We start from the raw sequence: 13,569 nt of genomic DNA, 5'->3' as shown, positions 1-13,569 counted from the left end.
TATAACCTTGATTGCACACGAAGAGAATGAGGGAAGATGTATATATACAAACCTAAACGAACGAGAGAAGTTTGATTATGCATCGGTGTATTTTCACCACTAGCACAGCATACATAAATCGCCTTTACGCAATGCTCGAAAGACGAAGTGTGATGGGCGCAGGAGTTATACCTGGTCAAGTAGATTCCAAAGGACGATACGTGCCCACAGCAGCGGAGCGAACAGCTTACCAAGCGGCTCGTATCCCATGGGCTGACCAAGTGGTCTATGGATACTACACTTTAGGTTTCTTATGTGGTTTATTAGGGGTTTATACAATCTTGAACGGTTTATGGAAGCTACGTGTCAGGTATTCCATCGGTACGAAATCAAAAATCTACGTCAATGTCACGTCTCTTTTGAGGATGTTGACCTACCCTCAATTACCTCATCTACAATGGTTAACATGGATATGGACTTTCGGACCCCTCGGACCAAACATACTTTTATTTGCTGGCTTGATCTTCGCAACGGGATTTACATTCATCAATGAATATTATTACTATCCTCCTTTCTATGGAAGTGCACCGCTGTACTTACGGAGCGAATGGATAGCAATGGCTACTTTACCTTTTGTATAGTGAGTGATCTTGTCTTTCGGCATACATCATCGCATGTTGTCAATCTATAGATACTTTGATCTCACAGCGTCCTCGGTTCTAAACGAAATATAATCTCAGTCCTCACTGGAGTATCCCACGAGAAACTTCAAGTCCTCCATCAAGGCTCTGCCTTCAATTTCACCTACATGAGCCTCGTTCATACTGTCGCTGCATGTATCCGAGCCATTCGAGAAAGAGGATTAAAAGGGACTTTGGCAGTTAACGAAGTTTACGTATCGGGCTTTGTGGCTCTGGCCCCTTTGTTGATACTTTTTGCAGGTGCACTTCCGCCTTTCAGGTAAGTTTTATCCAAATTTACCGGCAACAGCCAGACGGGTACAAGGTAGCTGATGATATTGTGAATTGGATGAGCAGGAAATCATTCTACGAATCCTTTTACTGGATTCACATCGTCATGGCTGTTTTCTTCGCTGGTGCGATGTTTTGGCATGGATACCAGACCTTAGATAGCGAGTGAGTGACGGATTCTCTTCTCTCTCCTCCTAGTCCAGTAGTCCTTGGACGGGTTGGCGCTTGGAGTTTTCCTGTTGGTAGGAAAGCTTATCTCTCATATGCTGACATTGACATTCGTCTGTTCATCGTCTACGTGCAGCGCATACATGATTGCGGCCATCGTACTATTCTTAACCAGCGCTACTACTCGCTTAGTCTTCATCATACTTAACAACCCTGTCCTTCATCGAGCTCATGTCGAACTATTAAATAATGAAACCATCAAGATGGTCGTTCCTACGTTGTACATCAATTGGTCAGCGGGTCAACATGTCTTTATTAGATTTATGGGAATGGGATGGAGGTCATTGGATTCACATCCATTCACAATTGCCAATTCCCCTTTGGCTTTGGCTTCGATACGTGATGGCGACTTGGAGAAATCAAATACTTTGCACCCTGCGTTGGCCAAGGTTAACGCCAAGGGAAGTGTGAAAGAAATGGTATTCCTTCTCAAACCTCTTTCAGGATTTACCAAAGACCTATATCATAAAGCCAAATCTGGACAGTCACAATACAAAGTATTGATTGATGGACCCTACGGTGATGCCAATGTAGGACAAGATTTGGAAGCTTTCGACAGAGTTTTGATCCTTACTGGAGGAACTGGAATTACATGGGCTTTGAGCGTATTGTCAGATTTAGTGAATAGGGAAGATGGGAATGCGAGGGAGATTACTCTGGTTTGGGCTGTCAAGAAGATCTGTAAGTACTGCAAGAGTATTTCGAGAAGTCCTATTGTCCCATTCGAGTATCAAAGTACATTCTGGGATTTTACTGATGAGATTGTCGACTATCATGTAGCCTCGATGAAATGGTTCGAACGGGAATTACAATTCATTCGAACCAACCACCCGAATGTCCATATCCAACATTACGTTACGGTCGAATCTCTTACTCAGCTTCCTGCCATACCTTCACCATCGGCAGATCATTCTGACCCTGCTGGTTCTTCTGAAGACGATACACCTTCAACAGGGAAACGATTGAATTTAGTTGGATCGTCAAAGTCGGATCGGGATTGGAATTGGAATCAAGGAAGACCCAATCTACCTAATATCATAGAACGAACTGTAGCCACTACGCAAGGTTCTTTGGCTATTGCTGGTAAGTCCGATACGGCTTCATAAGCAACCTAGCTGAACAGAAGCTGATCGGATTTAATTGCTTTCATGTTCTACTTGATATGTTATAGCCTGCGGTCCACCTCAATTCCTTACGGACTGCTCTAACGCAGTCACCAAGGCTCAAATTGGGATTTTGACAGGAAGTTATCCAAATGTCAATGAGGTATACTTGAAATCTGAATCATACGGTTGGTAGAGCGACTGCATAGATACGTATTACTTTACCGTATATCTCGTATGTCTATAGAAGGTGTGGTAGGGAGGAGAACTCTGTCGATAGTAGTTTGAAACCGACTGTATGCAAGCAAATTCACTATTCATCATTCATGGGATTGGTCGTTGGTAAGCGGTCGATCCTCAATGCAAGGCACAATGAATTCATATACACAATTGAATAGGACATCATACAAGTACAGTACAAAGGCCATTGTATTATAAGTTGATTAGAAGCTCGGTATCGGCAATCCGTTTATCCACGATACTGTATGATCACCTCCCAACTTTACCTTTATTGCCTATTGATCCCCAGAAACTGACTTTCTCGACTCCTTGAACAAGTTGATCAACATTACCTAGCCACATTCCGAGCTAACAAACCCAAGATCATTCATTAGTCTCAGGCCATACTCCATACACAGAGACAATCGGATAATGAGGACGATAAATGCGGAACTCACCATTTCCTTCTTCTCATCAACACTCCTTACATCCTTGACCCTTTTCTTCTCATCTTTCATCACTTTGTCCTTACCCAGCCCAACATCTTTCCGACTGCTCATCACAGCATTTGGATTTCTCTTATCTGACGGTATCCTTTTACTCGCTCCCAGCGGTGTGATACCACCTAAAGAAGGCGACGAAGCACTAGGTGGTATACCCCTCGTCAATTCAGCAGGGAACGCACGGGGTTTCGAAGAAGGTGTACGTGAGCTGGATGGCAAGGGAGGTACGGGCGGAACTCCAGAACTAGCAGGTAGTCCAGATAAATGGGATTGAGTCCTCGAATGTCTGATCTTCGGTGTTCTTGGGATTGATACAGGTACGGCTCGATCGTCTTGTTCAGGTACATTCGACTGGATCAACGGACTCTTGCTAACTCTCCTCACGCTACTTCTTCTTATCGAGGAGATACTTGGGGATCTCGGTAGTCCGTTGGAGTCCGTCAAAGTCAATGATGCCTGGGTGTTCGAGCGTGAGATTGACCTGGAAGTAGAGATCGGAACGATGGTTGAAGAACCTGATGAACCTGAATGTGATCTTTCTGAGCTACTTGTCAGATTGAATGGATCGATAAAAGCAGATGGCGAATCGACTTGATGAGAAATGCTCGATCTGGCAAGTCCACTTGTACTCTTTGGTAAACCCAATCCTAAGCCTACACCACTCCGTTCATCCTCGCTTGTAATCCTATTCGACCTACTAGACCGAGGCGTAGCCATGGAAGGTCCCTCCATCTCATCCAACATCGCTGCTAGCCCCCTCGAAGTTGTACTTTGCGATATAGGTACTCTGGGTGAAGCAGGGACGGTCGGTAGACTTGGGGTTGAGCTGTTCGAAGTGCACACTGATGATTTCCTAGTCGCAGGTGTCAAATAGCCTAGGTTTGGTTGAGGTGCTTTGCGAGGTGTCATCGGAACGAAAGGCATGTCGATATCTGCTAGCTCTTTAGGATGGCCTTTCGGTGAATGAGTATCATTTGAGTGTCCAATTGTAGGTACATCGATGGGGTTTTGGGATGTCAAAAGGGGGGAAGGTGGGAAGAGCGATGATTCGTTAGATGAGGAGGAAGATGAAGAAGAAGAAGATACGGCCCGTTGAGGATCGTTCTGTTCTGGTAGGAGATAGAAATAAAGGAATTCTATACATTTCATCCTGTCAAAGTGGAATGGTTCAGTCAAATCCGTTATGGTCGAAAAAGATCTGCTCAGTACTCACCTGACATCTTTTGTCACTCCTGTACCTTTCAATACCCTTGTGACAGCTTCCAATCCTCCAAGCTTTTCGTACGTTCGAGCATTTTTCGGTGAATCTACTAGTATGCAAAACAACAATTCTAGGATTGTATATGCGATTGCTTTGTAATGTTCAGTGATGGGTGGCTGTGAACGCAGAAGTAGCAGAAGATCGATAAACATCTGTATGCGTTATCAGATTAGCTCATAGTTTTCCAAGAAAATAAACAGTCAGAGAGCATATCCAACTAGAAAGCATGTCCAACTTACCTCCATCACCCAGCTCTCGCCGACGGTCTCCTTACATCTCCTACTCAGACAACACAATCCTTGTAATATACTAGCAACAACCTCGATCTCAGGTATCAGGCTTATCGCTAGCTCGTCATTCGCAGGTAAAGAGGTATGTGATGATCTCTGAGCCAAGGTGGATGCGTGTCTTGTAAGGAGGGACAGCAGTGTTTGATGAACTTTATGGTGAAAAAGCATTGTCAGGTATGTGAAGGTGATTTCCTACCAGCAGGACAGCTTACTTTGTCTGGATACTAGTCCTTGGAGTTTGACTTCATCTTTCGACACGCATATCTCCACGAGGTACCTTTCCACATGCTTCAAGGCGGATAGACGTCTTCGTGAAGAACTGCGTAAGGATTTTACCTGAATGCAGAGCTCATATTAGCTCTATCCTATCACCCTTTCCTTGGAGAGAACTGATCTCTGAGATCAAAGATAGCTGATGGACTGCAAATGGTGTACTCACATCACTCAACCAACTTTCCAGCCCTTCCTCAAGCGATTTCTCCCTCCTCATCCCCATTCCCATGGCCATACCCGCGCCCTCACCCCTCTTCATCTTCTCCACTTCAGCCGCGGCATGACTTTTGCTCTGTCTCCTACTCCTATCATTAGATACATGAGATTGATTGGATCTCGTCTTTCTCATATCCTCTCCTACCGCCGGTGCACTAGCCTGTGGTGTAGTGGTCAAACCCGGTAAACAAGTCATACTCGCTGATACTGGTTCCGATTCTTTCACTGCCGGTAGAAGAGACCGACGGGAGCGGTGTTTTGACTGGCCATCGGATGGCGTATGTTCGATCCTTGATGATTGAGAGGATGATGGTCGAGGTTGGGAAGCTAAGAAGGATAAAGCAGAGGTGGATTGGGATTTACGATGTCCCTGAGGACGAGACATGGTGAGGAATGTGATGGTCACGTATAGCTGTTTGATCAGTTCGTATGTCGAATGTTGGCGTAGTAAAATCTATGCAGTCGGATAGATGATGACTAGACCATTTGTCAGGTCTGTAAAGAAGGATGACAGCTGAGGAATGTAGCAAAAGACTGAAGATGAGAGAGAGGTCCAAACATCACCCAACATTAAGATGACAATTGTTTATACACTGAAAGAAAACCAGCCGCGTACAAAAGTGGCGGACACGCGCACACCACATGGCAGTCAGGCCCTTCCTCGACAATTGTATCTTTCTCTTGTTGGCATACGCATATGCATATGCATACGACCATGTTAGGATAATGATACATGCATACTACAGGACAGACTCGCTTGTATTTGCTTAAAATTATGGAAACTGCCCGACTCCCCTGTTCAGCTTACCCCCTTCTTGACCCCTGGCATCCAACGCCACCAATTCGACTCTGTGCCCACTGGACAGATTATTCCTTCCCTTCACTCTTCTTACCACCCGTGCCATCAATCGACCCACCTCTCTCCGAGGGAGTAGGCGTACTCACAAGAGGAGGCGCAGGAACAGATTTGAACTTGGGCACTTTCTTAGCTTGCACCGGCTGAGGACTGACTATCCCACCTGTAGGAACTGAAGGACCTGATGGTCCACTTGCTGTCGAAGTTGATCCTTGACTTGGTGGAGTAGGCTGTCTACTAGGTACATTCGATCTTATCCCGAGTGTTGCACCTTGAGACACGGCTCTGATGATCGGTGGTGTATTAGCCCCAGCCTTTCTTCTACCTCTTTCAATCATCAATGCCTCATTTAACAAATTGTTGGTACCGCTCGGAGGAGCTATATTCGGTGTTACTGCTCCACCAGAAGATAGAAGTCGAGCGGGGACAGCTGTGACTGGATCAATCCCTTTGAGAGGTACTACTCCTGCCCCGGTAGAGGCAACTTGAGGATCGGTGGGTGTCGATTGTCTTCTTGCGTTCATCTTCACTTCAGATTGAGTTCGTCTAGGTGCATCATCCTGGTCAATCTCACCTGGAGAAGAGGTCCGTTTGATCTCTCCTCCAGCAGCAAGACTGATAGAGGGAGCATCGTTACCAGGGGATTGGGCTGGAGCAGCGGGCGGAGGTGGAGTGGACGATGTAATTGTGACATCAGCCGTTCGTGATCTACCAGGTTGAGATGCCGGTTTTTTACCAAGACCGAATTTGGGTTTCGTGATCAATTTCGGTATAACCCTTCTTGCTCCGGTCGATTGCGATTGTGGTTGTTCCAGATCAGCATCGTTGGTAGCTGGCAATGGTGTCGATTCTGCTAGTGTTAGATTTTGTCTTGCCAAAGCTGCTTTACGAGCTGCTAACATTGCTTCTCTAGGTACGAAGGCCGAGGCGTCCGACCGAGGTACCCCGTGTTCGTCATACCTACATATCATCGCTGTCAATCGTAGGTACTATAGCTAAAGATAATGAGGTAAACTTACTCATCATAGATCTCTTCACCAATCAGCTCTTCTAACACATCTTCGAGGGTAATCACACCGAGGGGTGCACCTTCCAGTCCTTCAAAGAACTGGTCCACACAGCAGAATCAGCCACCTGCTCATATCAGATTTATGATCAAAACAAACTTACTTTCTCAACAGCACCCGGGGCCATTTGCGCATCAGCCGGAACGGTCTGTTCTAATTGCGTCAACTTCGCTTTCTCGACCAAACTAGCTTTCTTCTTCCTTTCCTGCTCTTGCTGCAATTTCACTTCTTCTGCTGCCGTGGTCGAGGTAGGGCTTGAAGCAACAGCAGTACCGTCCGATCCAGAATTGATCCTTCTGATCCTGGTCTTCTTCCTTCTCTTCTTATTTTCACCTTTCTCGCCCCTCTCAACGTCAACATCGGTATCAGTCTCGGAAGAATCGGAATCGGAGGATGACTTGTTCCCATGTGAAATTTCTGCGACTTTCCTCATGAACCTTTGTCTCAAACCACCCGCTGCAGCCGTCATGACTGACTCAGCATCTTCAAGGTCTTTCTCGACTCTTTTAGGTCTTCGCGAGACAATCGCCATGTGGGACCGACCTGTGAGGAGTCTGCGTTAGCATTTTACGAGTGGATTCAAAGTTAGCAGCTTACCTTCTTGGAATACGTTCAGCATGTTGGTCAATGGTTCATCATACGGGACAGAAGGGATCGCATTGATAGGGATGGAAGCAAGTGGAGTAGCATCTGTGGAACATGTATATCAATTAGCCTTGTCTGGATCTCTTAGCGTAACACCACCTGTTCGTCATACTCACCTTCAGGATCAAGCAAAACACACGATTTCACCAATAAACTACCCAAAACCTTCTTGACCATCTTAGTCTTTGCTGGGCCTTTCGTAGCGGTAGCAAGGTTGATATCTGGAACTTCGACCATCTGATAAACCGGTATTCTAGAATGACCTGATCTGACTACATGTCCAAGAGTTTCATAATCCAACTTGGCCTCGATAGGCAACATGAAAACCTGTTCGATGGGAGTCATAGCTTCCCTGACTGTCTTCTGAGCAAGATCCAAAGCCCCCTGAGCCATTTGGACGGTATCGAAATCCAGATCACCCCCTCCTTCAGCAGTTGCCGCGTGCATCTTGATCAGTTCTCTTAGTTCACTTCGTCGATAGATTATACCGTGATGGGCGCCCAGGATATACTCTAGCAGTTTGGCAATTGGCCAAGCGATAGGGAAAGCTATCCAAATCATGATTTTCACGGGCCATGCCATCGAGGCGCCGACGAGAAGACCGTATCGTGAACAGATGGATTGAGGAATGATTTCGGCGAAGCTGTGTGATATGTACTGTCAGGAGTTGAATAGGTGGGAAGGAGTGCGATTGAAAACTCACATGACTACCAGAGCAGTAGAAGCGATCACCGCATAAATACCGCCGCCAATGACATTATCCATGACTACAGGTAAAGCCTCGTTGACGATCATATTACCGAGAATTAGAGTGGTCAAAAGTAGATGCGAGTCCTTTCTACAACAGTGAATAGTCCATCAGACAGTGTCAGCTTATTATCTTCGCTCATTAAAAAAGAAATTTGAAGCTGTTATAGATGATCGTGACTCACCTAACGGGTAGAATCTTCATAGCGTATTTCTGCTGTTTGGGTGTACCGGATATAGATAACACTTGTAACTGAGTAGGGTCGACAGAGAAGTATCTAAGTGGGTATCCAATAGAGGGTCAGCCATTCATGCAATGAGCATTAGTATGGTGTGTGTTTGTGACAGTCTCTAAGAAAAGTTGATCACACGACCACTACCACCAATAAAAAGACTTATCACTCACCCTAAGGTTAATCCTGCAAACATTCCACTCAAAGCCACCAAAACAGGTATCATACAAGCTTCCACTATCTCTCCTGTACTCAATTCCCTCTTACCCATCATGTGCACGTGCATCGTATCGGAGTCGGTAAAATGGGATAAAGAGGATGAAGCGTAGTCGAGGATATATTTGAGGAATGACAGAATTGGTGTTCTCCTCTTACTTGATCGGATCATCGCGTCGCGTTGGTAAGACGAGGCGTATGATGTATATTCGTCCTTTCCCATTCCGAGTGAAGATGTTGGAGAGGCAGAAGCTGTAGAAGCGGTTAGGATGATACCTAAAAGGAGGATCGTGATTGTCATATTCGCCGCTCCACCTCTGATCCTGAATAACCATTTCGATCTAGGTTGACCAGTACCGTCTTCGGTATATGAGGTGCACTTGCCCTCTTCTGCCTCGACCTCACTTTCGCAAGGGAGGTGAGGACGACCGGGTTCGTCATTCAATGCATCTTGATTGTTGTTGTTATGTTTGTTCCACTTAGTACGACCGAACGGTCGTATATCAGGTGGCGGGGGAGGTTCGGTATTGGTATCTTCGATCATCCGATTGAGTGGTGGTGGGAGCGTGTCTCGTACTTGTTGTTGAGATGTACGATGCTATACAGCAAAAATAATGTAGGCGATTGCTATATTATGCTATACAGATGTTACTTGGAAAGAGAGATAAATGCACGGTGATCGAGTTGATACTGTAGTTTGTCAGTTTGGTTGTTTGATCAGGTAGCTGGCTAGCTGGCATTCCATTTTTAGAAATTGCCAAGTGAGTCGGTTTCTATTTTGGGAATATTCTCCTCGTCATTCTATGACGATACGAGTAAAATGAATGAGCATTTATTCCACTGGAAGTCATCCCGAATCCGGGTGGTGATACGCAGTACGGTGATGTATAGAAAAAGCTGTGGATTGATAGTGCATAAATGATAATGACAATGGTAATGATAGGTGATGTATAATGTATGATGTGTAATGTATAATGCTTGAATATGTCAAAATGCTAGATGAACGACTAACCTACTACATATATGAAATCTGACTCTCTAAGATGTTCTACTGAGATTTCGATATTCTACTGAACTTCACTCAAGAGATCCCTCCAACCCTCTTGTAATCCCTCTCTAACCTTATAATCGTTTCCATCCAACCAATCATCCACTATCTGCCTCTCATCATCCTCCGATGCATTTATTTTGTCTAATATATCCACTTTCCCTTTACCTTCCAAACACAGTACCGACCATCCAACAATGATCATACCCGGTGGTCTCTCATCCAACTTCTTCAGAGACTCTTCGATCCTATCCAACCTACTCATTATAATCCTTTGATCAGGCGACGAGGCCCTCTCTATTATACCTATAGGTAAATAACCCGGATACCTCTCTCCATCCCGTCCTTCCGCGTTAGGCGAAGAGACAGTTAACGTTTCTATAATCTGATTGATCCTCGCTACTCCCATAAGTAAGATGAGGGATCTAGATTTGACATAACCAGGTAATTTCACTGCCTTGCCTTGTCTTCCTACTCCCGTGCATAACACTAACGATTCCGATACGCCCCGTTGAGTTACTGGAATGTTCATCATTAACGGTCCAGCCAACGCAGATGATATACCGGGAATGACAGTTGATTCGAATCCATTTTCACGGAAATATAATACTTCTTCTCCACCTCTTCCATACACAAACGGATCACCTTGTTTGAGTCTGACTACGACTTCTCCCTTTTGAGCTCCAGCCAAAGCCAATTCCATCATTTCATTTTGAGCCCCTTCAGCGTTACCTGGGAACTTCTTGGCGATGTGTAATTTCGTTGTAGAAGGTATCAAAGCTAGGATCTCAGATGGCACTAATTTATCGGATAAGATCAACGTTGCTGTTTTCAAGGCGTGATGAGCTGCTACAGTCAATAATCCTGGATGTCCAGGTCCACTACCTATCAAGAGGATCTTTCCTTCTGCATTCTTGTTTCGATGACCTGATTGGTGGTGGCTTAAGGTGATATCCTGAGACGAAGTTGACCATAATTCCAATGCTTGATCTAAATCTTCCTCTTTCAGTCTAGCAAGATGCTCAAAAGAGTAATACTCTGACATCTGATGGACCCATCTCATCCTTCGTAATTGCTGTTCTTCCTCACTTAACCCTTCGACTCCTCCATCAGGAATTATCGATAATTTCTCTGTGGATCCGACTCTGGACAGAGATGGAGTATGTAGTTGAGGGACAGGTGAGTTGAGCGGTATATCGTGGTTTTGTTCTTCCTCTTCAGAAAGTTTAGGTGATGATTTGGCTTTCGACCGTAATTTCCCTACATTATCTACCGCTGCGCCAACATTTGATGGTAATCTAGTTATAATTTCCCTCTTGATCCTTCCTGCCAGTCTGCATCCTTGCCCATTCGTAGTCACCGCTACTTGCAGGTTGGAAGGTATCCCGTTTTGTCCAACGAATCGATGTACTGATGGGAAGGTGTAGGTAGAATAAAGAGGTTGGTCGGAAATGTTGATGGGAATTCGCAGCGATGAGCAAGTTTCATAGATGGTTTTGGCAGATGAAGCGGATCGACGAGACTGAGATCCGATAAGGGTATCCGTTACGCACACTAAGGAAATCTTCAAGTTGGAAAAGAGGGACGACCAATCTTCAGCAGTGTCGCTTTTTGACTGCCGATATTTCACTCGACCGACCTGTTCTAGCTGTTTCAGTTCGGGAGACGCGTCTGAGATCAGTGCTGGAGAAGTGATGGTGACTTTGGCACCTGCTTCTAAGAAAGTGGTAGCTCTTGTAGCTGCGAGACGATTGGAGCCGATCACTAAGACAGATAGATTTCGAGGATGGAATGTGAGGGAAAGAGCGGCGGGAGGGGTGATAGAGGTAGACACGGCGTCGGATTCGACTTGTTCAGAGTCAGACTGTACTGTGAGGGAGGTAGTTGAAGTTGGCTTAGGGGAAGTAAGAGAACTTTGAGTTTGAGATGTAGACCATTCAAGGTAGGCGATTTGGTTGGCTGTATCCCTCATAAGGGCTTGAGCGATGAATCGACCCAGGACAACACAGACGATGAAGGGAACGACCACCCAGGTACTGGATAAGGCAAAAAGGGTCAGTCAAGGTATAGCAGTATGAAGCAAAGAGTAAGAGATAAGCAAACATACCCCTAAATTGCAGGAATGCGGCAATCACGAATCATTTGATCAGCTCATTCCCAGCCATCCATTAAAACTAACTGATGGATAAACTCACGTTCGTAGCTACCCATACCGTCCAGAATGTGAATCTATCGTTATGCCCCACCATACACCAATCACAGAAGTATTCTATCATCCCATCCTCACAATATCAGCATTTCCGATAGACAGGAAGAGAGGCTGAATCGGCCTACTCACCTTGTAAGAAGTACAGAGCCGTCTTGCTGAGCGTCATCAACGCTCCGGCAAATCCCACCAGCGGAGCGTGCGCATGATAATGATGAGCTGGATTTGGTGTCCTGTTAGAAGATCTAGGTGAGGTATGGCGGAGATAGAGATATTCGATGGCCAGGAACACTTCGATCACATTCATCAGAGCTGATTGGAACATTTTCAGCTCAAATTTTGACTAAAATCTAGTGGAACGAAGTTGGCTGAGTGACTGACCTTGAGCATTGGTAAATCCGTCGTTGGCATCTAATCCTGGTTGACCATATAGGTAATCGACCTATCCGTTCAGGCGTAAGCTACTTGCTTCACGTCCTATGCAAAGAATCTAACTCACCATACTGTAAGGTACCATGCTACATAGGACTATATATCAGCTACTGACCTCTTATCGTGAGAGGGTCAACTCACTTGTAAGGTGCCCATATCCAAGCTAAATCACCTGTACCGAAACTTCTCGGACGCAAGAAGCAGTAAGCAGCATCTGGGTATGTCCATAATTGTCAGCTTCGTTCGCCTTGGTCAAAGTAGATGAGGTAGACGAGATAATTCACCCCATGATACGATCACTATCGAGAACGCCATCCACCAAGATACCCACACAGGGGGTCGTTGATCTTTGAGCTGCATCTTGGAAGATTCTAACGAGGAAGAGCGAGAGACCAAGATGGTGAAAGAACAGGATGGATGGGGAACAAAGACTGAATGAACCCCACTGATGCAGTTATTATAGGAAGATATTAGGTGCTATGCTACAATTACGGACAACGGATTCTGAGGATGGTAATTTGGCCACTACGAGTACTACAGAATTCTCTCTATCAACAGGAAAAAACAATCTCTCCTCCACCTGGTCCCTGGTCATCCGATAATTAGGATTGGTCCAAAAAGGTGGATTCCGAATGTTGTTGATTACAATCGATTGCGTGAGGGATATCGGGATCTCCACATCAATTAGGAATATCCTCTAATCTCATTTACGAATTCACACCCAGCGATGACACGTGATCTGGGTGCCTTCATGGACTGGTAATGTTTCCATGATCATGATCAGAAGAGTCATTACGATCCAGGTCTGAGAGCGATTAGGATCAATTTGTAACGAGTACTTGTAAAGTGTATTCACTCACCCTTGCTTGGCGCTCCGCTCGGACCCGAATCCCATCTCATCCCATCGCATCTCACACCTGGGAGGAGGCTAGGGAAAAGTTGGAGTTTGGTCATGAACAATGTCACTCGCTCGACGACGATTGTAAACATTACTGGATACATCACTTCTTGGTGGGAGACGGTGTGCGACGGACTCACTGATTGTAGCACGAATATGATTCACCCATAACGAATGG

At 45.4% G+C, this 13,569-nt stretch overlaps 4 protein-coding genes across 4 annotated transcripts; 1 reads left to right on the top strand and 3 right to left on the bottom strand.

The window, feature by feature from the left end:
* Positions 1–131: 131 nt before the first annotated feature.
* Positions 132–2,477, top strand: I203_102649 (uncharacterized protein; the record flags this gene model as incomplete). Its single annotated transcript, XM_065517146.1, has 6 exons — positions 132–619; positions 688–939; positions 1,017–1,115; positions 1,255–1,859; positions 1,959–2,261; positions 2,350–2,477. 6 exons carry the CDS (start codon positions 132–134, stop codon positions 2,475–2,477), a joined length of 1,875 nt encoding a protein of 624 aa, XP_065373964.1.
* A 293-nt stretch (positions 2,478–2,770) lies between these two features.
* On the bottom strand, positions 2,771–5,428 carry I203_102648 (uncharacterized protein; the record flags this gene model as incomplete). Its single annotated transcript, XM_019146938.1, has 6 exons — positions 2,771–2,869; positions 2,959–4,153; positions 4,217–4,416; positions 4,504–4,703; positions 4,767–4,890; positions 4,994–5,428. 6 exons carry the CDS (start codon positions 5,426–5,428, stop codon positions 2,771–2,773), a joined length of 2,253 nt encoding a protein of 750 aa, XP_019003488.1.
* Positions 5,429–5,910: 482 nt separating this feature from the next.
* On the bottom strand, positions 5,911–9,351 carry I203_102647 (uncharacterized protein; the record flags this gene model as incomplete). The annotated part of the gene is made up of 8 exons (XM_019146937.1): positions 5,911–6,859; positions 6,919–7,007; positions 7,070–7,509; positions 7,564–7,656; positions 7,728–8,254; positions 8,315–8,449; positions 8,544–8,636; positions 8,765–9,351. 8 exons carry the CDS (start codon positions 9,349–9,351, stop codon positions 5,911–5,913), a joined length of 2,913 nt encoding a protein of 970 aa, XP_019003487.1.
* A 523-nt stretch (positions 9,352–9,874) lies between these two features.
* Positions 9,875–12,853, bottom strand: I203_102646 (uroporphyrinogen-III C-methyltransferase; the record flags this gene model as incomplete). Its single annotated transcript, XM_019146936.1, has 7 exons — positions 9,875–11,891; positions 12,031–12,124; positions 12,194–12,373; positions 12,443–12,503; positions 12,561–12,579; positions 12,635–12,707; positions 12,778–12,853. The coding sequence occupies 7 exons, from the start codon at positions 12,851–12,853 to the stop codon at positions 9,875–9,877; spliced, it is 2,520 nt and encodes an 839-aa protein (XP_019003486.1).
* Between the last annotated feature and the right edge of the window lie 716 nt (positions 12,854–13,569).

The sequence above is a fragment of the Kwoniella mangroviensis genome (assembly GCF_000507465.2).
Source record: "Kwoniella mangroviensis CBS 8507 chromosome 1 map unlocalized Ctg01, whole genome shotgun sequence".
Taxonomy (NCBI): Eukaryota; Fungi; Basidiomycota; class Tremellomycetes; order Tremellales; family Cryptococcaceae; genus Kwoniella; species Kwoniella mangrovensis.
The sequence above is the reverse complement of the archived record's forward strand: the minus strand, read 5'-3'. Positions and strand labels throughout refer to the sequence as shown.